The sequence below is a fragment of the Fringilla coelebs genome, assembly GCF_963513975.1.
Source record: "Fringilla coelebs genome assembly, chromosome: 2".
Classification (NCBI taxonomy): domain Eukaryota; kingdom Metazoa; phylum Chordata; class Aves; order Passeriformes; family Fringillidae; genus Fringilla; species Fringilla coelebs.
This window is the reverse complement of record NC_140029.1, coordinates 2,677,868-2,705,660: the sequence shown is the minus strand read 5'-3', so window position 1 is coordinate 2,705,660 and position 27,793 is coordinate 2,677,868. Positions and strand designations below refer to the sequence as shown.

Sequence of the window (27,793 nt, the reverse complement as noted above, 5' to 3'; positions counted from 1 at the left end):
ATAATATAATATCTATAATAGATATCTATACTATATATTACTATATTCATAATATAATATAATATAATATAATATAATATAATATAATATAATATAATATAATATATTTATAATATAATATAATATAATATAATATAATATAATATAATATAATATAATATATTTATAATAATAATAATATATTATAATAAATATAATCTAGTATAATATATAATGTAGAAAATAAAATATATTTATACATTTATAATGTAATATATCTATAAATATAAATATACTAAATTTATAATATATACATATTTATACTATAACATATATTATGAATATATAATGTAAACACATTATATATCAATATAATATAATAATATGTATTTATAAGAATATTATATTATAATAAATATAATCGAGTATAATATATAATGTAGAAAATAAAATAAATTTATATATTTAGAATGTAATATATTTATAAATATAAATATACTAGATTTATATTAATATTTATAACATATATTATAAATATATAATATAAACATATCATATATCACTATAATGTAATAATATATAATAATATATAATGTAATAATATATAATGTAATATCATATAATGTAATATAATGTAATATCATATCATATAAAATATTGTATATATCATATAATGTATCATATAATATCATTTTATATTATATTTAATATTATATAATATAAATATATAACATATAAATGATAACTATCTTACAATTACAGCAGCAAAGACAACAAAAAAGTCACAAGTGTCTCTTTAAATTAATAATGACTAATTACCAATTTTAAATTGAAAAACTTAAAAATAAAATCTCAAAAATTGAAAGTAAAACCATGAGAGTGGCCATCTCCTCCTCCTCCAACCACCTGAAAATCCCAATTTCTGGGGTGGCTTCGGAAGGAAATATCCCAGGAAAATGCACAATTGCTGAAACAATTGCAGAGCTGCAGGCACAGCAGAATTCCAGCTGGAATTCCTGAAATTCCAGATGGAATTTCTTCATTTACAGCTGGAATTCCTGCAGTTCCAGATGGAATTCCTGCGGTTCCAGGTGGAATTCCTGCAGTTCCAGCTGGAATTCCTGCAGCTCCAGCTGGAATCCCTGCAGTTGGAATTCCTGCACTTCCAGGCAGAATTCCTTCAATTCCAGGTGGAATTCCAGAATTTGCAGCTGGAATTACTGCAGTTCCAGCTGGAATTCCTGCAATTCCCAGCTGGAACTCCTGCAGTCCCAGGTCCTGCAGTTACAGGTGGAATTCTTAAAATTCCAGATGGAATTCCTGCAACTGGAATTCCTGAAATCCTGGACGGAATTCCTGCAGTTCCAGGTGGAATTCTTGAAATTCCAGGTGTAATCCCTGCAGTTCCAGCTGGAATTCCTGATATTCCAAACAGAATTCCTGCAGTTCCAGCTGGAATTCCTGCAGTTCCTGATGGAGTTCCTGTAATTCCAGATGGAATTCCTGCAATTTCAGGTCCTGCAGCTCCAGGTGGAATTCCAGAATTTCCAGCTGGAATTGCTGCATTTCCAGCTGGAATTCCTGTAATTCCAGGTGGAATTCCTGCAATTGGAATTCCTGAAATCCTGGATGGAATTCCTGAAATTCCAGGTGTAATTCCTGCAGTTCCACCTGGAATTCCTGCAATTCCAGGTCCTGCAGTTCCAAGTGGAATTCCTGCAATTGGAATTCCTGCAGTTCCAGGTGGAGTTCCTGCAGTTCCAGGGGGAATTCCTGAAATTCCAGGTGGAATTCCTGAATTTCCAGGTGGAATTCCTGAAATTGGAATTCCTGCAGTTCCAAGTGGAATTCCTGAATTTCCAGATGGAATCCCTGCAGTTCCAGCTGGAATTCCTGCAGTTCCAGCTGGAATTCCTGCAGTTCCAGGTGGAATTCCTGCAGTTCCAAGTGGAATTCCTGAATTTCCAGATGGAATTCCTGAATTTCCAGGTGGAATTCCTGCAGTTCCAAGTGGAATTCCTGAATTTCCAGATGGAATCCCTGCAGTTCCAGCTGGAATTCCTGCAATTGGAATTCCTGCAGTTCCAGCTGGAATCCCTGCATTTCCAGGCGGAGTTCTAGAAGGTTCCAGCCGTACCTGGGCTCTCTCCCGGTTCTCAGCCCCCGGGGGCTGTCTGGGCTCAGCCCGGCTCCCGTTCCTCTCCTGCTCCCGGGGAGCTCTCGGGGGGGATCTGGAGGAGCTGCAGTCCCTGGAGGGAAACAGAGAATTCCTGGGGTTTCTCCATGTTTTACACAAATAGAACTGGAAAATAGAGATTAATAAAAATTCATCTCACCCCTCTTAGAGGGGAGGGATCCCATAAATATATAATATATATTAAATTATTTGTAATATAGAATAATAATTGGAATATCAATATAATAATATTATATAATATAATAATATAATAATATGAATAATGAATATAAATAATAATATGAATATAAAAATGGAAAGTATCTAATCAGGCTTTTTCTACAGCTTCAAACTTGTGCAAAGATACAGCAACAGCAAAAAAACCCACAATAAAATAATTTTAAAAGACACCTCAATTTTCTACAAAAATTGGAACTGAATGACTAAATTTATATACTTAGAAGTTTCATATATATTTAGATTTTATCAGGCTTTTTTTACAGCTTCAAACTTGTGCAAAGACACAGCAATAGCAAAAAAAAACAAAAAAAAATAATTTAAAAAGAAACCTCAATTTTCTACAAAAATTGGAACTGAATGACTAAATTTATATACTTAGAAGTTTCATATATATTTATATTTTATCAGGCTTTTTTTACAGCTTCAAACTTGTGCAAAGATACAGCAACAGCAAAAAAAAACACAAATAAAAAAAATAAAATAATTTAAAAAGAAACCTCAATTTTCTACAAAAATTGGAACTGAATGACTAAATTTATATATTTAGCAGTTTCATATATATTTAGATTTTATAAGCTGTTTTTACAGCTTCAAACTTGTGCAAAGATACAACACTGCTAATTTAAAAAAAAAAACAACGAAAAATCAACCAAAAGATCAACAAAAAAAATCAATGAAAAATGAATTTAAAGCAAATAAAAAACATCGCTATTTTTTTTTAAAAAATCAATTAAAAATCAGTGAATTAAATCAATGAAAAATAAATGAAAAAAAAATCAATGAAAAACCAACAAGAAATCAACAAAAAAATCAACTCAAAATCAATGAAAAAATCAATTAAGAATCAATTTAAAACGAATGGAAAACATTGCTAAGTTTTTTTAAATTAAAAAATCAACTTCAAAATCAACTTCAGAATCAACTTCAAAATCCATGAAAAAATCCATGAAAAATCAATTAAAAACAAACCAAAAAAACATTGCTAACTTTTTAAAAAATCAATGGAATACAATGGAAAATCAGTGGAAAATCAATTTAAAACGAACTGAAAAACATTTCGAAATTTTTAAAAAATCAATTAAAAAATAATTAAAAGCCACGAAAAATCCAGAAAAAACAAAAAAAACAATGAAAAATCCACAAAAAAAAAATCCACGAAAAAAACCATGAAAATTCCATGAAAAAAACATGAAAATTCCATGCAAAAACCATGAAAATTCCATGAAAAATCTACAAATCCTCGAAAAAGCCATGAAAAAGCCACGAAAAATCAATGAAAAAATCCACAAAAAAAAAATCCTTGATAAATCAATGAAAAAATTCTCATAAAATCCACAAAAACTCCACTAAAAACGCCATGAAAAAAGCCACGAAAAATCAATGAAAAATTCCACAAAAAATCCATGGAAGACCCACCAAAAAAATCCATTAAAAAATCCATGAAAATTCCTCGAAAAATCCTCGAAAAAGCCGCGAAAAATCAATTTAAAAAATCCATGCAAAATCCTCGGAAAAGCCAGGAAAAATCAATGAAAAAATCCACGAAAAATCAATGAAAAAATCCACACAAATCCACAAAAATTTCCATGAAAAATCCATGAAAGATCCACAAAAAAATCCACGGAAAATCTACTAAAAAATTCACGCAAAATCCACTGAAATTCCATTGAAATTCCACTGAAATCCCACTGAAAATCCCACTAAAAAGCCACAAAAAATCAATTAAAAAATCCACTGAAAATCCACTGAAATCCCACTAAATCCTACTAAAATCCCACTAAAATTCCTCGAAAATGCCACAAAAAAAATCAATAAAAAAATCCACTGAAAATCCACTAAAATCCCTCGAAAGAGCCACAAAAAATCAATTAAAAAATCCACTGAAAATCCACTGAAATTCCACTAAAATCCCACTAAAATTCCTCGAAAAAGCCACAAAAAATCAATAAAAAAATCCACTGAAATCCCACTAAAATCCCACTAAAATTCCTCGAAAAAGCCACAAAAATTCAATAAAAAAATCCACTGAAAATCCACTGAAAATCCACTGAAATCCCACTGAAATCCCTCGAAAAAGCCACAAAAAATCAATAAAAAATTCCACTAAAAATCCACTGCAATTCCACTAAAATCCCACCAAAATCCCACCAAAATCCCTCGAAAAAGCCACGAAAACGCCACGAAAAAGCCACCAAAAAATCAATTTAAAATTCCACTAAAATTCCACTAAAATTCCACTAAAATACCACTAAAAAGCCATCAAAAGCCACCAAACCCCACTGAAATCCATTCAAACCCAACCCCTTACTTCTTCTCCAGCACAGTCTTCCTCGCCTTCTCTTTACGTTCGGCACCTACAAAAAAAAAAACCCCAAAAAACCATAAAAAAGCAAGAATTAAAAATCCACCCCCAGCTGGCTGTGCCCAAGCCCTGGGGGCAGCAGGGATTACCCTGGCTGTCCTGGAAGGGTTTCCTGAGTTTCTCCTTCTGCTGCAGCAGCTCCCGGATCCCCTCGGGGCAGCCCCTGCACAGCTCCTGGGCTCGCGCGTTGGCCGCCAGCGCCAGCTCGGTCTTGCCCAGCAGGGCCAGGGCTTTGCAGTAGTGGTAGTGACCCTGGGAGGAAAATCAGAATTTAAATAACGAATCAGGATTTTCAAGGTTTTGGCCACGCCAAGGAGAGGAGGGTTTAATAGGCAGAGCTGCCGCAGCAGCAGCAAAAAGGGAAATTTTGTATAATGAAGGGAGCGGCGCTCTCCTAAATCTGCTCATCTCTAAAATAATGAAGGGAGCTGCTCAGCCCTAAAATCTGGAAAATCAGATTTTAACTGGGACAGGGATAGGTCAAGGGGAAAAAAGGAAATTTGAGGGTTTTTTTGGTTTTTTTTTTTTTTACTTTTTGTTTTGCTTTCTCCGTTTTGGAAAAGAGCAAATTTGCTTTTTCTTCTCTAATCTCAGCTACTTTGCAATGTTGTAAATGTCTCCTATTTACTCTCCTTCAGGCCAGGAATATTGGGAAATACCTGTTGGCCATTAACCAGGATTTTTCCATATATCTAAATGTATTTTTTAAACTATTCTGATAACTCACAGCATAATAAACTCTTTCTTCTGTCTTTACCCCTGCCAAGCACCTCGTACCAGCACTGCCAGGCCCCTCAAAATAACATTTTGAATATAAAAACCCAAGCAAAATGCACTTGGCAGAATCCTCAGCCCACACACCTCTGTGTCCATTCTTTAAAAATCAGCTCTGGGTTCTCATCTTGCTCTAAAATGCAAAAAAAAAAAGAAAAAAAAAAGAAAAATATGATTTGGAATGTGCAAGAAACCAACCTTTGGCCAGTCAGGCTTGAGAACTATGGCTCTTTTTCCATCAAGTACAGCTTTCCTGAGAGAAGGGAGGGGAAAGAAGAGGAATTTATTTATAGCTTTATACATTTTATTTATTTATTTTATTATATATGTATAATGTATATTACATAAATATATATATTATATATTATATAAAGTGCATGTAATTATATTACATATACTCTATATTAGTGTATATAGTATATCTATATATATTAAAATATCTATTATTATATATAAGTATACATAGTATATAATTATAATATTTACATACAGCATATGATTAAATATTAGATATATTATATTATAACATATATATTATATTATATGACATCATATTATATTATATAACATCATATTACATTACATTACATTATATTATATATATTACATTACATTATATTATATATATTACATTACATTATATTATATATATTATATAATAGTATATTATATTACATTATATAATATGCTATAATATGCTATGCTATGCTATGCTATGCTATGATATAATATAATATAATATAATATAATATAATATAATATAATATAATATAATATAATATAATATAATATAATATAATATAATATAATATAATATAATATAATATAATATAATATAATATAATATAATATATATTACATTACATTATATTATATTATAGCATATTATAGTATAGCATATTATAGTATTATAGTATAGCATATTATAGTATAGCATATTATATATATTATTTTTAATATGTATAATTATATATACTATATATTATATAAAGTATAGGCAACTATATTATATATAAAGTATATGTAATATACATTCTATATTAAAATATATTGTATATATTATATTATATATAGTATTAATATATTATTTATATATATATTAATTTCTTAAAAAATACCTCCAGGCTGGTATAAAAATAAATAAAATAAATACAAAAATTACACAAAACCAACCAACCAAACAAACAAAAAACCCCACACAAAATAATAAAAATACACAAAAAAATACATAAATACAAAGCTAATAAACGAGAATATAAAAATTTCATATGGAATAAAACAGCAGCTGATGTGGAAGCCATGGAATGGTTTGGTTTGTTTATTTTTCCAAACGATGGAAATTATTTGGGTGGGAGAGGAGCTGAAATCCCCCCCAGTTCCACCCCAAAATGAGCAGGGCCACCTCCCACCACCCCAAGAACAATCCCAGCCCTTCCACAGGCACTTCCAGGGATCCACAACCCCAGAAACAAGGGCTGGGCTTTGGAAAATGTGATTTATTGCAGATGGTGTGCCAGGAGAGCGGGGCACTCACCCCAGCTGCCTGGTGAGGATGAAGCACAGAGCCCGGTTCCCGTACAGCAGGTGGTTGGTGGGGCTGGAAAAAATTACATTGGGGAGGGTTAAACATGGGCATTTCCTCTGAGAACACCAAGGGGAGGGGAAAATGGGGTTTTCACCAGATCTGCCTGAAAAGGAGGAGAGAATATTGAATTTACAGCAGAACCGCCTGCAAAAACTGCACACAGAAAACCCCCGTGGGTGTATATGGGAATTATAATTGTGGGGTCATTTGTAAGTTCAGGGGCCATTAATGAAACTTCTAATTAGTTAATCATGGCTATTCCTATTGAAAACCCTAAGGAAAAAAAAAGGGATTTTCACCAAAATTTGCCTGCAAAAACTGCACACAGAAAACCCCCATGGCTTTATATGTTCATTATAATTGTGGGATCACTTGCAAGTTTTGGGGCCATTAATGCAATTTCCAATTAATTCAAATTATTCTCAGCCAGCTCAGAGTTAATCATGGTTATTCCTACTGAAAACTGTAAGGAGAAAGAAAAAAAATTGTATTTTCACCAGATTTGCCTGCAAAAACTGCACACAGAAAACCCCCGTGGGTTTATATGGGAATGTTCATTGTAATTGTGGAATAATTTCTAAGTTTTGGGGCCATTAATGCAGTTTCCAATTAATTCAAATTATTCTCAGCCTGCTCAGAGTTAATCACGGTTATTCCTACTGAAAACCCTAAAGAGAAGGAAAAAAAATTGAATTTTCACCAAATTTGCCTGCAAAAACTCCACACAAAAAACCCTGTAGGTTTTCATGGAAATGTTCATTGTAATTATGGGATCATTTTTAAGTTTTGGGGCCATTAATGCAACTTCCAATTAGTTAACAGTGACTATTTCTACTGAAAACCCTAAGAAGTAAAAAATAAAAAGGGATTTTCACCACATTTGCCTGCAAAAACTGCACACAAAAAAAAAACCAAAAACCCCATGGATTTATATGGGAGTTATAATTGTGGGATCATTTGTAAGTTTTGGGGCCATTAATGCAACTTCCAATTAATTCAAATTATTCTCAGCCAGCTCAGAGTTAATCATGGTTATTCCTATTGAAAACCTTAATGAGAAGGAAAAAAATGGAATTTTCACCAGATTTTCCTGCAAAGGAGAAGAGAACATTGAATTTTCAGGATATTTGCGTGCAAAAACTGCACACAGAAAACCCTGTGGGTTTGTATGTTCATTAGAATTGTGGGATCATTTGTATGTTTTGGGGCCATTAATGCAACTTCCAATTAATTCAAATTATTCTCAGCCAGCTCAGAGTTAATCATGTTTATTCCTATTGAAAACCTTAATGAGAAGGAAAAAAATGGAATTTTCACCAAATTTGCCCAGGAAAGTCCCCAGAGCCTTTCAGGAAAAAAAACTGAACAAAGATTTCCAAAGGAAACAAAGGCTGAGAGCTGCCAAGAGCAGGCAGTGAAATAATTGTTCTTTATTCCTTCTGCATCATGGGAATAAAGATAAATAATGACAAATATTGGCAACATTTGCAGGAGCATTTCCAGGGCCAGCACCCCATGTGGCTGTTCTTGGTTGTCCACACTAAATAATCAAAATAATTTTTAAATTATTCAAAGAATTCATTTAAAATCAGAATGATTAAAATGAAAATTATCCATATGAAAATAATTCATTTTTCTTGCAGGCTTGCTCCTCTGTCATCTGAAGCCCTAACAGGACTTTTGGAGCAGAAAAAAAACCAGCAAAAAAACAGAATAAAAATGGGGGTTTTTTTTAAAAATGAGGTAACATTTGGCCTCTGATTGAAGTGGCTGATGCAAAACTGCAGAAAATGAGGAGAAAAGCGAAGAAGTTGAGCTGAGTTCTTACCAAAACTCGATGGCTTTGGTGTAGGACATGATGGCAGAGACCAGGGCTCCCTTGGAAAATTCAGCATTTCCTCTCTGCTTCATGGCTTCACTCTTCTGTGGCACCAGGAAAAAACAATTTGTGCACCAAACTCATTAAATCCAGCAGTGCAAAGATCTTTATTTCATCTAAGTGGGACCAGGACAGAAGATTTATCCACTGAACTCACTAAATTCAGCAGTGTAAAGGTCATTATTTCATCTAAGTGGGACAGGGAGCAGAAAATTTAGTGGATGAATGAAATAATGACCCCTGCACTGCTGAATTTAAGGAGTTCAGTGGATAAACTCATTAAATTCAGCAGTGTAAAAGTCATTATTTTGTGTAGTAAAGGGAATTTTTAATGCCAGGATGAAACACATGAGCTTTTGAAATATTTCTCTTTAATAATTTGGTTTTTTTCACAATCAGATTCCCCCCCAAAAATGCCCCAAACGCATCCTGGAAGCTGCTCTCACCTTCCTGGAGCTCTCACTGGTCATAGCTTTGAGTTCTGCCACGATATCAACACCCTCCAGCGTCATCTTGGTGATGTAGCGATTCCCTGGAGAGGAAAGCCAGGAGGACACACAGGGTGAAGGAATTCCCACTAAAAAAATTCCCATTTAAAAAAATCCCACTTAAAAAACGCCCACTCAAAGTCCTGCTCTGCTCCTGCCTGCCCCCAAAACCTGCAACAAATTCAGCAACAAGAGCAGCCCAAATTAATATTATTATTATCATCATCATCATCATCATCACCATCACCATCACCATCACCACCATCATCATCATCACCAACATCATCATCATCAACATCATCATCATCATCATCAACATCATCATCATCAGCAACATCATCATCATCATCAACATCATCATCATCAGCAACATAATCATTAACATCATCACCATTATCATTATCATCACATCATCACCATCATCATCATCATCACCATCACCATCATCATCACCATCATCACCATCACCATTATCATCATCATCACCATCATCATCATCATCAACATCATCATCACGATCATCATCATCATCATCATCATCATCACGATCATCATCATCATCAACATCATCATCATCAACATCATCATCATCAACATCATCATCATCACCAACATCATCATCATCAACATCATCATCATCATCATCATCATCATCATCATCAGCAACATCATCATCATCATCAACATCATCATCAGCAACATAATCATTAACATCATCACCATTATCATTATCATCACATCATCACCATCATCATCATCATCACCATCACCATCATCATCACCATCATCACCATCACCATTATCATCATCATCACCATCATCATCATCATCAACATCATCATCACGATCATCATCATCATCATCATCATCACGATCATCATCATCATCATCATCAACATCATCATCATCAACATCATCATCATCATCAACATCATCATCATCATCATCAACATCATCATCATCAACATCATCATTATCATCACCATCATCATCATCATCATCATCATCAACATCATCATCAACATCATCATCAACATCATCATCAACATCATCAACATCATCAACATCATCAACATCATCAACATCATCAACATCACTATTACTATTATTATTATAATATTATAAATATATAGGAATAATCTACATTATTAAATAATTATGATAATAAGAAATTATAAATGTCATTCTATAACATTTATAGAATTAATATATTAAATATTAATATATTTAATTATATATAATAATTAAATATATTAGGGAAATTATAAATATATTAATAATAAATACTATCAACTAATTATTATTATCAAATATATTATAAATAACATTATAAATATGTATAAATATTATTTTAAATGTTGATAATTATATTATTCATGATATGATATGATATGATTAATATAATATATATATTAATATAACATAATATAATATAACATAATACAATATAATATAACATAATATAACATAATATAACATAACATAACATAACATAATATATATTGCTAATATATTATAAAATATATTGATACATATTATATTATATTATATTATATTATATTATATTATATTATATTATATTATATTATATTATATTATATTATATTATATTATATTATATTATATTATATTATATTATATTATATTATATTATATTATATTATATTACTAAATTATAATATTATGATATACAATACTATTATTAAGATATTATAAATAATATATATTATAGATACATAAGTAATATAAACTATAGATTTATTACTGTAATTAAATATATAATAAATAATCTATTATAAGAGATATAAATAATTTATCATAAAGTAATGATGATTACAATAATAATGAATTATAATAATATTATAATCATAGATAATAATGTAATTAAATATATTTTTATATATTATATATAATATTATATATATATATTATATATATTATATATATTATATATAATATATGAATTATATATAATATATATAACATATATGAATTATATATGTTATATAAAAATTTAGAATATATATAATAATAAATAATGAATATAATATAACATAATATAATATAACATAATATAATATAACATAATATAATATAACATAATATAATATAACATAATATAACATAACATAACATAACATAACATAACATAACATAACATAACATAACATAATATAATATATAAATACTATATATTATAGATTAATAATTATAATAACGATGATGATAATAACAATAATAATTTACTAGTGGAGAAGCCCAGATTGGAAACAAGATCAGGAATTATTTCATGATTTCTAAGAGAAAATTGATTTATTTTTTCCCCCTCACTTCTGGCCCTTCTGGAGGATCCACACTCACACTCAGAAAAAAACATGGCCAGGATGACCCTGCCAAAGTCGTCCATCTGCTCCAGGTCCTGCAGCATTTTGGGATCCCCCACACACCTGACCCAGTCCAGGGCCTCTCCAAGCTGGAACAGCCCCTGTGGCAATTGGGAAAAACCAGAGAAAATCAAGATAAAGTCAGGAATTCACCCAGCAAAGCCCTGCAGCGCTTCTCTCTGCTCTCCTTCTGCAAATAAATACAAATATTGGAATTATTCTGGGATCAACAGCACGGCAAAGCCAAAAAAATCAAAGCAGACTTGCAAATTCAGATGGTGGAATTTCATTTAGAAGCTTCTGACATGACTAAAAAACAATATAAACCCCCCAAAAATTGATTGAGAAACTTCCTTGTAATGACTGAAATATTTAAAAAAAATATAACCCCCCCAAATTGATTTAGAAACTTCCTTGTGATTGCTGAAATTATTTTAAAAATAAATAAATAAACCCCCAAAAATTTGATTTAGAAACTTTGCTTTGATTATTGAAATTAATTTAAATATAATATAAACCCCGCCAAAAAATTTGATTTAGAAACCTCCTTGTGATGACTGAAATTATTAAAAAAAAAAATATAAACCCCCAAAATTTGATTTAGAAACTTCCTTGTGATTGCTGAAATTATTAAAAAAATAAATAAACTCCCAAAATTTTGATTTAGAAACTTCCTTGTAATGACTGAAATATTAAAAAAATAATATAACCCCCCCAATTTTAGAAACTTCCTTGTAATGACTGAAATCATTAAAAAAAATATAACCCCCCCAAATTGATTTAGAAACTTCCTTGTGATTGCTGAAATTATTTTAAAAAAAAACAAACACAAATTTGATTCAGAAACTTTGTTTTGATTATTGAAATTAATTAAAAAATAATATAAACTCCCCAAATTTGATTTAGAAACTTTTTCGTAATGACTGAAATTATAAAAAAAAATTATATAACCCTCCCACTTTGATTTAGAAACTTCCTTGTGATGACTGAAATTATTAAAAAAAATAATTAAGGAGTTCAGTTCTAGCAGCAAGTGAATTTTGTGAATCAAAAGATGGATCAGGAGATTTGCCAGCTCTGCCTGTGCCAGGCCCCTGAGGCTGAGGAGTTCCAGGGAATCTCCCCAACCATTCCAGAAACTCACATTTTCTATCCCACTGCCGATCCTCAGGATGCCACTGATGAACTGTGGAATGTTCTGGAACAAGGACAGAAAAAAAACAGATGAAAAAATCAGTTCTGGAGAGGAGATAATTGGAATTTCTGCCTGCTCAGGTGCAGCTCAGCGACATTTCCTGTTCTGCTGGAATCCACCATCCCTGGGGCAGCTGCATTCCAGATTTTTGTTGAAAAATGAACGGGAAGAGAGAATTCCTGTGAGATCTGCTGAGGAAACTGTGCCCTCTGAGCCCTTCTGTAAATCCCACAGAACCCCCAAGCTGAGACATCCCAAAATCTGCCCCTCCAAATCCACTTCACTCCTGGACATAAAACCCAGAAAATGAAGAGAAATTAAAGAAGAAATATTTTATACCTATGTTGATAAAACAAAATATACCTAAATTTAGAAAGTAAAATATGTAGCTTGGGGTTGGACACACAATTTCAAGAAATGAACTGAGGAATGTTTTATTACCTAAATTTAAAATAAAACCCACCACAAATAGAACAAATTCCTCACATCCTCCTCTCCACTATTCCAAGTCAGCAAAAGCAAATTTAAAATATCATTTGCTGAATGAGGGGAGAAAAATTATTTAAATTATTCATCCACCAACTTAATTTCTGACTGCAAATATTTCCTGAATTATCCCACCTGGAATAAAGCCTAGGCCACAATTTCTTAATTATCAAATAATTGATAATTATGTCTTCACTTCAGCTAAATAAAATGTCTAATTCAGGATAAAACCCTGAGATGCTTCAGGGACAGATTGAATTAACATATATTTGAAAACCTAGACATTTGAAATTTAAAAACCAGGACTTACAACAACTTTTTTAAGTAAATCAGCAAGGTCTTCCATAACATTGAACTCATGGACTTTCTTCATGTCCCAGTCCATAAACATCAAGCTGTTGGAAAACAGAAGGAATTATTATTTCCTAGAAGGAATTATTCTTTAGACAAACACCAAGCTCTCACAGGGTCTGAAAAATGAATATTTAGAGGGATTTGATGGGAGAATGTTCAAGAATTCACGTCCAGCCCTTCAGAGGAGGAGGAAGAAAAATAATAATAATTAAAAGGAGAAGAGCTGGAAAGGTTTTGCTGCTTTTGAAATGTCAGCATCTACAAAAATACTGAAACATCCCCCAAATTTCAGATTCCCGGACTCCCAAGATTCCAAACTCCAAAATCCCCAAAAGTTCCAAACTCCAGAATCCCCAAAAGTTCCAAACTCCCCAAAGGTTCCAAACTTCAGATTCCCTAAAGATTCCCAAACTCCAAAATCCCAAAAATTCCAAACTCCAGAACCCCAAAATGTTCCAAACTCCAGATTCCCAAAAATTCCCAAACTCCAGAATCCCAAAGATCCCCAAAATCCAGATTCCCAAAGATCCCCAAACTCCAGAATCCCAAAAATTCCCAAACTCCAGAATCCCCAAAAATTCCCAAACTCCAGAATCCCCAAAGATCCCCAAAACCAAAAGGTTCCAGACTCCAGAACCCCAAAAGGTTCCAAACTCCAGAATCCCCGGGGATTCCCAAACTCCAGAATCCCAAACTCCAGAATCCCCAGGGATTCCCAAACTCCAGAATCCCAAAAATTCCAAACTCCAGAATCCCAAAGATCCCCAAACTCCAGAATCCCCAAAAGGTTCCAAACTCCAGAACCCCAAACTCCAGAATCCCAAAGATCCCCAAACTTCAGAATCCCCAAAGATTCCAAACTCCAGAATCCCCAAAGATCCCCAAACTCCAGAATCCCCAAACTCCAGAATCCCAAAGATCCCTAAAATCCAGAATCCCCAAAGATTCCCAAACTCCAGAATCCCCAAAAGGTTCCAAACTCCAGAATCCCAAAAGGTTCCAAACTCCAAAATCCCCAAAAGTTCCAAACTCCAGAATCCCCAAAAGTTCCAAACTCCAGAATCCCCAAAGATTCCAAACTCCAGAATCCCCAAAGATTCCAAACTCCAGAATCCCCAAAGATTCCAAACTCCAGAATCCCCAAAGATTCCAAACTCCAGAATCCCCAAAGATCCCAAACTCCAGAATCCCCAAAGATCCCCAAACTCCAGAATCCCCAAAGATCCCCAAACTCCAGAATCCCCAAAGATCCCCAAACTCCACAATCCCCAAAAGTTCCAAACTCCAGAATCCCCAAAGATTCCAAACTCCAGAACCCCAAAGGTTCCCAAACTCCAGAATCCCCAAACTCCAGAATCCCAAAGATTCCAAACTCCAGATTCCCAAAGATTCCAAACTCCAGAATCCCCAAAGATCCCCAAAATCCAGAATCCCCAAAATCCAGAATCCCAAAGATCCCTAAAATCCAGAATCCCCAAAGATTCCCAAACTCCAGAATCCCCAAAGATTCCCAAACTCCAGAATCCCCAGGGATTCCAAACTCCAGAATCCCCGAAGGTTCCCAAACTCCAGAATCCCCAAAGGTTCCCAAACTCCAGAATCCCCAAAGATCCCCAAACTCCAGAATCCCAAAGATCCCCAAACTCCAGAATCCCCAAAGATCCCCAAACTCCAGAATCCCCAAACATCCCCAAACTCCAGAATCCCAAAAATTCCAAACTCCAGAATCCCCAGATTCCAAACTCCAGAATCCCCAAAGATTCCAAACTCCAGAATCCCCAGAGATTCCAAACTCCAGAATCCCCAGAGATTCCAAACTCCAGATCCCCAAACTCCAGATCCCCAAAGATTCCCAAAATCCACTTCCCAAAGAACCCCAAACTCCAGATTCCCAAAGATCCCCAAACTCCAGAATCCCCAAAGGTTCCAAACTCCAGAACCCCAAACTCCAGAATCCCCAAAGAACCCCAAACTCCAGAATCCCCAAAAGGTTCCAAACTCCAGAATCCCCAAAAATCCCCAAACTCCAGAATCCCCAAAAATTCCAAACTCCAGAATCCCAAAAATCCCCAAACTCCAGAAAATCAATCTTAACTTTTAAATTTTTTCCCAGTGGATTCAAGAACTTCTGACCTCAACCAAGTCCAACATTTCTGCACCAGTTGGAGCCTTACTGGAAGCACCCAAGGAATTTCCAGAGGAACAAGGAAAAGTGGGAAAATTTGGAGGGAAACACCCTTGGCAAATGTGGAGACTCACCAAAAAGTATCCACAAAGGTTGTGCTTTCCCTGGTGAAGAGAGCACACCAAAAAATCCTGATTTTGATCACGTTGCAAATTTCCCGCAATTTTTCCACGGGCTGGCTGCACCACACCTCACAGGGATCAACTCCTGCAAGGGCAAAAAAATGGGGATTCCAGGGCACAGTTCAGGCATCCCAAAGTGCCAAGAAATATTAAAATAAAGGATGAATTCGGGCATTCCAAAGTGCCAATAAATATTAAAATAAATCATTATTTCACGCATTCCAAAGTGCCAGTAAGTATTGAAATCAATCACTATTTTAGGCATTATAAAGGACTAATAAATATTAAAATGAAGGGTGAATTCGGGAATTCCAAAGCGCCAATAAATATTGAAATAAATAATTATTTCAGGCATTCCAAAGTGCCAATAAGTATTGAAATCAATCATGATTTCAGGCATTCCAAAGTACCAATAAATATTAAAATAAAGGATGAATTTGGGCATTCCAAAGTGCCAATAAATAGTAAAATAAATCCTTATTTCAGGCATTCCAAAGTATCAGTAAATATTAGAATAAAAGATTAATTCAGGCATCCCAAAGTGCCAATAAATATTAAAATAAAGGATGAATTTGGGCATTCCAATGTGCCAATAAATATTAAAAAAAAAAAAATTATTTCAGGCATTCCAAAGTGCCAATAAATATTGAAATCAATCACTATTTTAGGCATTATAAAGGACTAATAAATATTAAAATAAAGGATGAATTCGGGTATTCCAAAGTGCCAATAAATATTACAATAAATCATTATTTGATGCATTCCAAAGTGCCAGTAAATATTAAAATAAATCATTATTTGATGCATTCCAAAGTGCCAATAAATATTAAAATAAATCATTATTTGATGCATTCCAAAGTGCCAATAAATATTAAAATAAAGGATGAATTCAGGCATTCCAAAGTGCCAAAAAATAGTAAAATCAATCATTATTTCAGGGATTATAAGTACCAAATTAATACCAATAACTATTAAAATAAATATTAAAAATAAATAATATAATATAATACAATACAATACAATACAATACAATACAATACAATACAATACAATACAATACAATACAATACAATACAATACAATACAATACAATACAATATAATATAATATAATATAATATAATATAATATAATATAATATAATATAATATAATACAATACAATGGTGATATAAATACCAATAAATATTAAAATAAAGGATAAATTCAGGCATTCCAGAGTGCCAATAATTAAAATCCAGGGTGATTTCCATGATTTCCTGCCAAACCAAAGCAAGGGAACCTGAGCACTCTGAACTCACCTGGTAACTGAGGGAGGTTTTGAGAGGGGAATTTTATGGAATTATGGACAGGGAGCTGCTGGAAGGTTTTGCAGCCCTATGTTCTAGATGGATAAATGAAGATGAAAATGGATAAATGAAGATGAAAATGGAAAAATGAAGATGAAAATGGAAAAATGAAGATGAAAATGGACAAATGAAGATGAAAATGGACAAATGAAGATGAAAATGGAAAAATGAAAATGGATAAATGCAGCCTCTCCTTGCTGGGTTGGAAGGGAATGTCCTTTTCCAGGAAAACATCAGCCTCTTCCACCTGTATCCATGAATTATTCTGGACAAGAATAATTGAATCAACCAGGGTAAGAGGACACAAAACCAGCAGGGTTTGTCCTCAAAAGCATCCTGCAATTCCCAGAATGTGGATGGAAGAGGGAGGGATGGTAAAATGACATTCAAATTAAAAATATAAAATTAAATGGGGGCATTGAGGCGGCTTCTGGAGGAAATTAAAAGTTTATTGGGGTGGCTTCAGGTACTCTCAGAGCAGAGCAGCCTCACCTGAGAGTTGGGAAAGGGCAGGGAAAAGACAGAACAGGAAAAAGGAGAGGGGAAAAAGGAGAGGGGGAAAAAGGAGAGGGGGAAAAAGGAGAGGGGGAAAAAGGAGAGGGGGAAAAAGGAGAGGGGGAAAAGGAGAGGGGGAAAAGGAGAGGGGGAAAAGGAGAGGGGGGAAAAGGAGAGGGGGGAAAAGGAGAGGGGGGAAAAGGAGAGGGGGGAAAAGGAGAGAGGGAAAAAAGGAGAGGGGGAAAAAAGGAGAGGGGGAAAAAAGGAGAGGGGGAAAAAAGGAGAGGGGGAAAAAAAGGAGAGGGGGAAAAAAAGGAGAGGGGGAAAAAAAGGAGAGGGAAAAAAAAAGGAGAGGGGAAAAAAAAGGAGAGGGGAAAAGGAAGGAGAGGGGAAAAGGAAGGAGAGGGGAAAAGGAAAGAGGGGGGGAAAAGGAAAGAGGGGGGGAAAAGGAAAGAGGGGGGGAAAAGGAAAGAGGGGGGGAAAAGGAAAGAGGGGGGGAAAAAAGGAAAGAGAGGGGGAAAAAAAGGAAAGAGGGGGGAAAAAAAAGGAAAGAGAGGGGGAAAATAGAAAGAGAGGGGGAAAATAGAAAGATGGGGGAAAAGGAAAGACAGGGGGAAAAGGAAAGACAGGGGGAAAAGGAAAGACAGGGGGAAGACAAGACAGGAAAAATAATGCAAAAAAATTTACACAAAAAAAATTACGCAAAAAATTTACGCAGAAACAATTATGCAAAAAAATTTACGCAAAAAACCACACAAAACAACTTCCCTTCCCACAGCTGTTTATCTGCTTCTTCCCACAAATTAGGGGGTGGTGCAGAAAATATAATTTTGGAATTGAGCCATCTGTTTTTCTGCAACTGGGAATTTTTGGTTAATGATTACTGTAAAACCTTCCCTGCAAAGAAAACCCTCAAAGAAATGGAAATTGTTTTTAGACCTACACAGCTGAAACCACCAGCCTTGAATCTCCATCCTCACAGCACTCACTGCCTGCATTTCTGTAAATATTCCTGAATATTGAAGTTATATTAGGAGAAACAGGTGAGAATTATTCCAGGGTAACAGAATATAACAATGCTTCTGCTAAAAAAATAATAATGAATCAATTTTCAGGCATAAAAAGGAAAAATAAAATTAAATAGCAATCCAAAGATCCAAGAAATGGAAGAAGATTGGTTTAATTTCCATACCTTTTTTAGGATTAGGTTGCACTGTCTGTCCAAAGGTTCCATGACCCTAAAGATAAACACATTATTTACATATTTATATGTAACATATATACATATTTACCATTTATTGCATTGCACAGCCAAGAGCAAACAAAGAAAGCCAAGCCAGGAACAAAAAAATCACTTTGTTTGGAGGAAAAAAAAAGAATATTTATCTGCATCCCCATTAAAAAAATGGCCATAGGTTAATGAATGGACAGGAAAAGCTTTACTCATTTAAACAATATTTTCAATCACACTAGAAGAGGATTTTAGGAATTAATAATTCAAAAAATCAGGCAGCAAAATCATGTTCAAGCGAACCTGACTAAACTCAAAGGTTTAAGAAGGTGACAAAGGTTTTTAAAAAAAAAATCAAAAATAATAATTACATTTTGACAGTGAATGTGTATTTAAATAAAACCATCTACAGCAAAATAAAGGGAGCTAATTTAGTATTTCATGTTATTTTTAAGGGGTTTAAACCCCATCTGAGCACCTCAAGCTGAAGAAGAAATTATTTATTTTAATTCATAGATCCCTACAAAATCTGTTATTTTAGCTAACATCATAAATGAGTGATTTAATGAACACTCCGTATCACAGTAAATGCTGCATTATCATTTCACAGAAATGCAGAAATTATAAAATTCATGGATTTAATAGGCCAGGACACACAATAACAAAGAGGAGAAAAAAAAATCAACTGTGATTTGAAAATCAGCTCATTTTAAAAGACAACTGACAGCTCTTGGAGAGCTTTGTTTTGGCTGCAGCAAACACCCAAAAAGTTCTTCACTGGTGGAAATAAATTCTGAATGAAACCACAGGCATTAAAAATTCACATCAAACCCTTCTGAGGAGGAAGGAGAAAAATAATAATGATTAAAAGAGCTGAAATCCCAGGAAGCAACAGCTGAAATCCCAGGGGCCAAGAGGAGAAATCCCAGGAAGCAAGAGGTGATAATCCCACAGCAACCAAGAGCTGAAACCCAGGGGCCCATAGTTGAAATCCCAGGAACCCAGAGCTGAAATCCCATAGGAACCAAGAGCTGAAAACCCACAGGAACCCAGAGCTGAAATCCCAGGAAGCAAGAGGTGAAATCCCAGGAAGTGAGAGCTGAAACCCCAGGAAGCAAGAGGTGAAATCCCATGAAGCAAGAGCTGAAATCCCACAGGCACCAAGAGCTGAAATTCCAGGGACCCAGAGCTGAAATCCCAGGAACACAAAGATCAAATCCCAGGGGTCCAGAGCTGAAATCCCACAGGAACCCAGAGCTGAAATCCCACAGGAACCCAGAGCTGAAATCCCAGGAAGCAAAAGCTGAAAACCCAGGAACCCAGAGCTAAAATCCCACAGGAACCAAGAGGTGAAATCCCACAGGAACCAAGAGGTGAAATCCCACAGGAACCAAGAGGTGAAATCCCACAGGAACCAAGAGGTGAAATCCCACAGGAACCAAGAGGTGAAATCCCACAGGAACCAAGAGGTGAAATCCCACAGGAACCAAGAGGTGAAATCCCACAGGAACCAAGAGGTGAAATCCCACAGGAACCCAGAGCTGAAATCCCATGGGAACCCAGAGCTGAAATCCCAGGAACCAAGAGGTGAAATCCCAGGAACACAAAGATGAAATCCCAGGGATCCAGAGCTGAAATCCCAGGAACCCAGAGCTGAACTCCCACAGGAACACCAAACTCAAATCCCAGGGGCCCGGGGCTGTGTGCCCTGCAGGGACAGTGACAGATGTGTCCAGATGTGTCCTGCTGAGCTGCAGCAGCCCCGGAATGGCCACAGCAGGAACAGGTTGGGCAGGTTGGGTGACAGGAGCTGCACCCAGCAGCGTCCCCCTGCTCCTCACAGGGGACACAGCTCGGGCTCTGCCCCAGTTTTGGGGTTCTTGTATGGGAATCGTGGCCAGTGGGAGGGACCTGAACAGCAGCTTGAGTTCATCAGCACTGGAGATCTGAGCAGAGAGTCCCAGAATGATTTTGGTTGGAAGGGAATTTAAATATCCCATTTTCCCCCTGCCATGGCAGGGACACCTTCCACTGTCCCAGGCTGCTCCCACCCCAGTGTCCAACCTGGCCTTGGGCACTGCCAGGGATGCAGGGGCAGCCCCAGCTGCTCTGGGCACCCTGTGCCAGGGCCAGATTTGGGTAAAAAAATCCCCTGGGACATCCTGCAAGTTTCCTGTCACTATAGGACACGAAATAACACGCTGCTCTTTTCAAGGTAAAAAAGGAATTTTTCATTTCTGCCTCCAACATTTACAGATTTCCAAAAGTGACAGGGGATTGGAGGGTGACAGTGCCACCTCTCCAATGACACTGCACAAACCAACAGCCCATGAAATTCCTCCTCCTCCAGAAAAGACTGCAAAACAATAAGTTATTTACATAAAGCGTGTGAGAAAGTTCCTTGCAAGAATGTAAACATCAGAAGGCTTAGAAAAACTTCAAAAATCAGGGTGACACTTCCCCATCGAGCTCCAACCCCACTTACCAGCTGAAAGTAGGTTGGATCACCAGCAAAGAGAGCCAAGGCTGCAACAAGGTCGGATTTGGAGAGAGGATCGGCCATGGCACATCACCCTGAGAGAAAGGGAGGGTGAGAACCACAAACACCCGGAGCTGTCAACACTTCCCACCATCTCAGCGCTCACCCTCACTTGGCTGGGTCTTGGGAAAACCCTGCGGCGGTTAAAGCTGAGCACAGCCATCCTAAGCCTGGCTCGAAGCTTGGGACAGCGACTAACTCTGATCTACACCGCGACAGGAACCGGGGCACGTTATCCCTGCCGGGGCCAGGAGCAGCAGCCCGGGGATCGCGGCTGCACCCCCGGGAATCGCGGCTGAACCCGCCGGGAATCGCGGCTGAACCCGCCGGGAATCGCGGCTGAACCCGCCGGGAATCGCGGCTGAACCCGCCGGGAATCGCGGCTGAGCCCCCGGGAATCGCGGCTGAACCCGCCGGGAATCGCGGCTGAACCCCCGGGGAATCGCGGCTGAACCCCCGGGGAATCGCGGCTGAGACCCCGAGGAATCGCGGCTGCATCCCCGGGGAATCGCGGCTGAAGCCCCGGGGAATCGCGGCTGAACCCCCGGGGAATCGCGGCTCCATCCCGGGAATCGCGGCTCCATCCCGGGAATCGCGGCTGCACCCCCAAGAATCGCGGCTGAACCCCCGAGGAATCGCGGCTGCACCCCCCGGGAATCGCGGCTGCACCCCGGGAATCGCGGCTGCACCCCGGGAATCGCGGCTCCATCCCGGGATGCCGAACACCCCTCCCCGTCCCGGCAGCTCCCGGGCTCCCCCCTCCGCCGCCATCCGATCCCGGAAAGCGCCGGGCCGGCCGCTCACGTGTCTCATGCCGCCGGCACGGACTCCCAGAGCCCGGAGAGGCTCACGGCACGGCGCTCCGCCTCGGGAGGGCCGGGAGAGCCCGTCACGGTGCCGGGCACAAACCCGGCAGCGAGCGGCGGTTCCGGGCTGGGCGAGGGGCGGGGAAGCGGCCGAGCAGCCACCTCTCTCTCGCTCGCTCCCTCCCTCCATCCCTGTACCCATCCCGCATCGCGCACGCACCGCTCCGCTCCGATCCCGACTCCGATCCCGATCCGCTGCTGCGCCGCCGCCGCCGCTCCCGCCGCCCCAGGGCGCCCCGCCCGCCGGACGCACCGCCCATTGGCCGGCCGCCCTCTGACGTCACGGTCCGCGGCCAATCCGCGGGCCGTGCGCCTGCGCGCGTGGCCGGATGCGGGCGGCGCGGAGGCGGATGCGGGAGCGGGGGTGGGGAGCGCCTTCCTCCCCTCCTTCCTTCTCTTCTTCCTCCTCCTCCTCCTCCTCCTGCTGCTACTGTCCCAGGGAGGGGTGCGGCCCCCGCAGCCGCGGGTGCCCCCAAGGAGCTCCCCAGGAAATCTCTGCCCTCCCCGCGAAGTTAAAGGGAAGAGCCCGGCATGGTTGAGAACTCTCCGGCCCCGCTGCCAGAAAGGGCAATTTACGGATTTGCGCTTTTTTTGGGCTCGTGGTTTGGCTTCAGTGAGTATCCCACAGCCGGATCCGTCACCCCGTGTTAATCCGTTTTTTACTCACGCGCATTTTCACATTCACCAAGCACTGCGGGTAGTTGTGGCGTTACCTTCCCCACCAAAATACTGAAAAAAATAAAAATTAACCGTGAAAAACGCCAGTCGCTTGTTTTTAAAATTTTAAAGGTTCAATAGTAATAAAAAAGTTATAAAAATAGCAATACAATTAGAGTAATAATAATTTAGATAATTTGGATTAGGACAATATGAGACAATAAAAACAAAAGAGTTCTGGACAGTCCGGATACCTTTTCCGGGCAAAATAAGCCCGAAAAAGTCCCCACGTGAACAGAGAATTAACCCTTAAAACAACAGCCTGTTGCATATTCACACACCTCATCCATGGTGCATCAACTCCATTCACACCCAGGATTCTGGCTGGGCAGGGTCAGCTCCTTCCTCTGAGTCCTGACGGCGCCTTTGAGGTGGGAAGAAGTTCATTTTTACTGATAATAGGGCAATAAATTCTCTTTCTCTGAAAGATTCAGGTGTCCTGTGGCTGCTGTCTCACTGCAAGTCCTTTCTTTAAAACAAGTATCCTACATAGCAGAGTTTCTATTTTAACATTCTGTTATAACCTAAAATTATATTTAACACACTCCTTAAGAGAATTAACACAGCATCACTTTCTAACACAACACATAGAATATTCATTTGAATATTTGCCAAAAGCCAATCCTAAAATGCCCATTTTTCACATTAAGTCAGTCTGGCCAAGAGCAGTGGGAAATATTTTGGCCTCCATCAGCTTTTCTGTGCTGGGTTCCTCATTTCACTGGGGATCCAGGGCTTGGGAGGGTACAAAACACTTTTCCAACCCGAGACAAGGTGCTGCAAATATCCTTCAGTGCAGGATCCTGCTGGGGGTCTTTGAGAAATGAGGGGATCTGGGCTCAGCTCCTCTCCCAGGAAGATTCAGGAAGGATTTTTCAGTGATTTTTCATTCCAGTTCCATCCAAACGCTGCAATTCCATCCAGTTTTTTCTTCCCATTAAATGTCCTCTGTGAGATCATTTTCTGCTTTAATGTTATTTCTGTTCAGATTCCTTTGGCTTCTTTTTACTGAGGTGTTTGGGGGTGGTTTTGTTGGGTTTTTTTCTTTATTGCTCTGCTGTTTAAATTGGAATAAATTCTTGTCTGCCTTCAGAGGAAATCAGAAATTAAATGTAAAAGCAAATATAAAACTGATCCCAGGGACTGGGCAGGGTTTGTGTCTGAGAGGCAAATTCTGCAATCTTTTGGGAGAAATATTGTGGTTTAAATAAAAGCAAAGTTTAGGAAGTCTAAGACACCATCAGTCTTATTGTGACTTTTTAATTTTGTTGTGCAGTTTTGTACCTTATCTGGGCTTATATTCCTGAGACTTGGCTCTTCTCCCTGGGACTGACATACTGGCCTCAAAAGTAAGTTCAGCCAATTAAACTCCTTAATCTTAATTATTTTCAAATAAAAAAAAAACCCTTTATTTTTAAATAATGGCCTGGCCTTGCATGAAATCCATTTTTCCCTGCTGATAAAGGGCTGTCATGTTTTTGAAGCATTTTTTAATGTAACTATAGTGAAAATCTTTCATTGTGCCATGAAATAAATAATATTGGGATGTTTTTAGGATAAATGTAACATTTTGCTTTTAGGAAGTTTCCTGGTGGAAATGCAGTAAACTTTAGGCCATAATTAAAAAATAAACACCTTTTTAAAGGAATTTATCTGATGGTTTGTCAGTAGCTCCAGAGGAGTCAGGATCCATAATCAGAGGTGTTGTTTCTTTTCCTCTTGGAGAAATCCATCACAGATACAACACCAACATTAAAACTGATTTATTATGAAGCATTTGGTACTAAATGAAAAATTTCAAATCCTTTTTCTCAGGTACTGGGCAGTTGCTCTGCCAGTTTATCTCCTGGTGGCTGTGGGAATTGGTTACATTTTGCTTTTTGGGATTAACATGATGAGCACAGCTCCACTCAACTCCACTCACACCATCACAGGTAATTTTATTGCTTTTTGAAAAGTTTGATCCTTCACTGAGAATTCTGGAAATCTGTAGAGAATAAAATTCAAATTTCAAACCTTTAAATAAAACCTAAATTTTAAGCCTTTTTTTTTAATCAAATATTTGAGTTCTTGGAAGTCCTGGTGGGGTTTTCATCCTTTAAAGTAGCTAAATTTGTAGTGTTGCATGATAAAATTACATCATATTCTGGGAAGAAAAGGACCTGGAAGCCATGAAATGTTCTCCTTATCTTTTGTAGATAACTTTGCAAAAAAGCAGCAGCAGAAGAAATTCCAAGAGGAGGCAATTCCAGCCCTGAGAGATATTCCCATCAGTGAAGTCAACAGGATGTTCTTCCTCCCTGAAAAAGGCATCTGCAACAGCAGATAGTTGTTATTAAATTCTGTCTGGACAAAGGATTAATAAAACTTACACAGTTTTATGAATTAAAACCTCCTCAAGCTAAAAGTAAAAACTCCTTCAGCTTTTTTCCCCTTGAATTTCTAATTAAATTTGTTATTATTAATTTTTTTTGTTATTATTATTATTATGCACCTTAATAACCTGCATTGCTCTGAGAATTATACCCCAATAATTTCTCTGGTTATTCTTTAAAAATTAAAGCAGTGGGTTGAAAAGTGTTCTGGTATTTGCAGCTTTCTGCTTGGAATTCCCCTCTGAGAGGGAAAAAAAATAGAGCAGTTTTTAGGCAGAGTTTAATTCTGTTTCTCTTTGAATTCAGGGAGAGAAAATGTGTTTTGCCAGTTAAACGCTTGAGGATCTTTTTTAATTATTAACTAGAAGTGTTTGCATTGTAAAAATATCATTTGCCTTTGTAAATATGAATAAAATGGGGCTGATTTTTCCAGCTTCACCGTTTTCCTGTGGTTCTGGGAGGTTTCTCCTGGGCTGAGGTGATAAATGCTCCATTTCCCTTCACACAATTCTTTATTCAGCCACATCTGTTGATCCTCCACCCCCCAAAATTTACTGAGTTACCAAAAATAATAAAGGTGGCTTGAGAAGATTTGCTGAAACAAGTCTTGAAATTACTTTTTAAAATTTATTTTTAAGAAAACACTGACACAAAGTTCAAGGGAATAGCTGGAATAGAGGAACTGACAGGCCCATGCTGTTAAAACCCAAGGTTAAGTGGTTCAGATGTTTTATAAACAGTGAATTTTAATTTCTTTTTGTTTATTTTCCTTTTCCCAGGTGTCACAAATTCAGTTATCTCCAGGACTCAAAGTTATTTAGGTCTATTCTAAAACCCAGTCCATAAAACCTCATTATTTATTAAGCCTGTAACCAACTTCAGCAGAGAATTGAGTTTAAAATGTTATTATTTCATTAAAAGATAATAAATTTCTGAGAATTTGCCTGGAAAATCTTCTGCCAATTCTTTAGAAATCTGTCAAAATGCTCATCAGCTGCTCTGGAATGTTTTAAGACTTGGTAAAAATCACTTTGGTGTAAATATAAATCTGTAGTTGGTTGGGTTTTCTGCCTGAATTTGGAGGAAAAAAATCTCCTTTTCCATTATTCCAGGTAGGATTAAAACTCCTCCTTATTGAGGGAAAAAAAAAACTTTTCAACATTTCACTTTGAAACACTGAATTTCAGCTGTATTGGCTCTGTATAAAAATGAATTTGTGTCTAAATTAGAACAGCATTGATTTGTGTGATAATTTTAAGTTATTTATGAAGTTTTGGGGTTTGATTTGCTGTTGTTTCTCAACCCTGCCATGACCCTGTCCTTTTATTCATTTTCATTAATGATTTAATTTCCATTAAATCATGATTTGATAACAAATTTTAAGTTATTTATGAAGTTTTGGGGTTTTGTTTTTTGCTTCCCAACCCTGCCACAATCCTGTCCTTTAATTAATTTCAATTAATGATTTAATTTCCATTAAATCATGATCTGATAACCAGTTTTAAGTTATTTATGAAGTTTTGGGGTTTTGTTTTTTGCTTCCCAACCCTGCCACAATCCTGTCCTTTAATTAATTTCAATTAATGATTTAATTTCCATTAAATCATGATTTGATAACCAGTTTTAAGTTATTTATGAAGTTTTGGGGTTTTGTTTGTTGTTTCCCAACCCTGCCACAATCCTGTCCTTTTATTAATTTCAATTAATGATTTAATTTCCATTAAATCATGATCTGTTGACCAGCAGCCACAAAGATGTGTTTACCCCTTTGTCACTCCTCTAATCCCATTCCAGACATTGAAGTATTGACTGCAATCTTTTTTTTTTCCCCGTGTATTTTCCACCCTTTTTGCTTCCTGAGAGAGCAATTTCATCTGGGATCCCCCTGACACCGAGCCAAGGCCACCTTTGGGATCATGGATTAATTCAGAGCCTTGTCAAGGGTGCCCAAATCCCTTCAGGATCAAGGAAAGCTCCTGGAAAATGCCCTGAGAAAACACAAATTAAAGGATGT

At 37.0% G+C, this 27,793-nt stretch overlaps 2 protein-coding genes across 2 annotated transcripts in view; one reads left to right on the top strand and one right to left on the bottom strand.

Moving 5' to 3' along the window:
* Positions 1 to 22,943, bottom strand: part of TTC3 (tetratricopeptide repeat domain 3) — a 62,451-nt gene extending 39,508 nt beyond the window's left edge. Inside the window, exons 1-14 of the mRNA XM_084226024.1 lie at positions 22,848 to 22,943; positions 21,768 to 21,856; positions 19,244 to 19,289; positions 16,162 to 16,294; positions 13,859 to 13,943; positions 13,012 to 13,065; positions 11,845 to 11,968; positions 9,442 to 9,527; positions 8,945 to 9,039; positions 7,066 to 7,128; positions 5,730 to 5,784; positions 4,847 to 5,009; positions 4,704 to 4,749; positions 2,117 to 2,228 (exon numbers count right to left, since the gene is read on the bottom strand). Coding sequence (XP_084082150.1) covers positions 2,117 to 2,228; positions 4,704 to 4,749; positions 4,847 to 5,009; positions 5,730 to 5,784; positions 7,066 to 7,128; positions 8,945 to 9,039; positions 9,442 to 9,527; positions 11,845 to 11,968; positions 13,012 to 13,065; positions 13,859 to 13,943; positions 16,162 to 16,294; positions 19,244 to 19,289; positions 21,768 to 21,845 — 1,140 coding nt within the window. The 5' untranslated portion in view covers positions 21,846 to 21,856; positions 22,848 to 22,943. The remainder of the gene's footprint in view (positions 1 to 2,116; positions 2,229 to 4,703; positions 4,750 to 4,846; positions 5,010 to 5,729; positions 5,785 to 7,065; positions 7,129 to 8,944; positions 9,040 to 9,441; positions 9,528 to 11,844; positions 11,969 to 13,011; positions 13,066 to 13,858; positions 13,944 to 16,161; positions 16,295 to 19,243; positions 19,290 to 21,767; positions 21,857 to 22,847) is intronic.
* Positions 22,944 to 23,027: 84 nt separating this feature from the next.
* Positions 23,028 to 25,869, top strand: PIGP (phosphatidylinositol glycan anchor biosynthesis class P). The gene is made up of 4 exons (XM_084226715.1): positions 23,028 to 23,300; positions 24,681 to 24,753; positions 25,220 to 25,338; positions 25,603 to 25,869. Exons 1-4 carry the CDS (start codon positions 23,219 to 23,221, stop codon positions 25,731 to 25,733), a joined length of 405 nt encoding a protein of 134 aa, XP_084082841.1. The 5' UTR covers positions 23,028 to 23,218; the 3' UTR covers positions 25,734 to 25,869.
* The last annotated feature ends 1,924 nt before the right edge of the window (positions 25,870 to 27,793 follow it).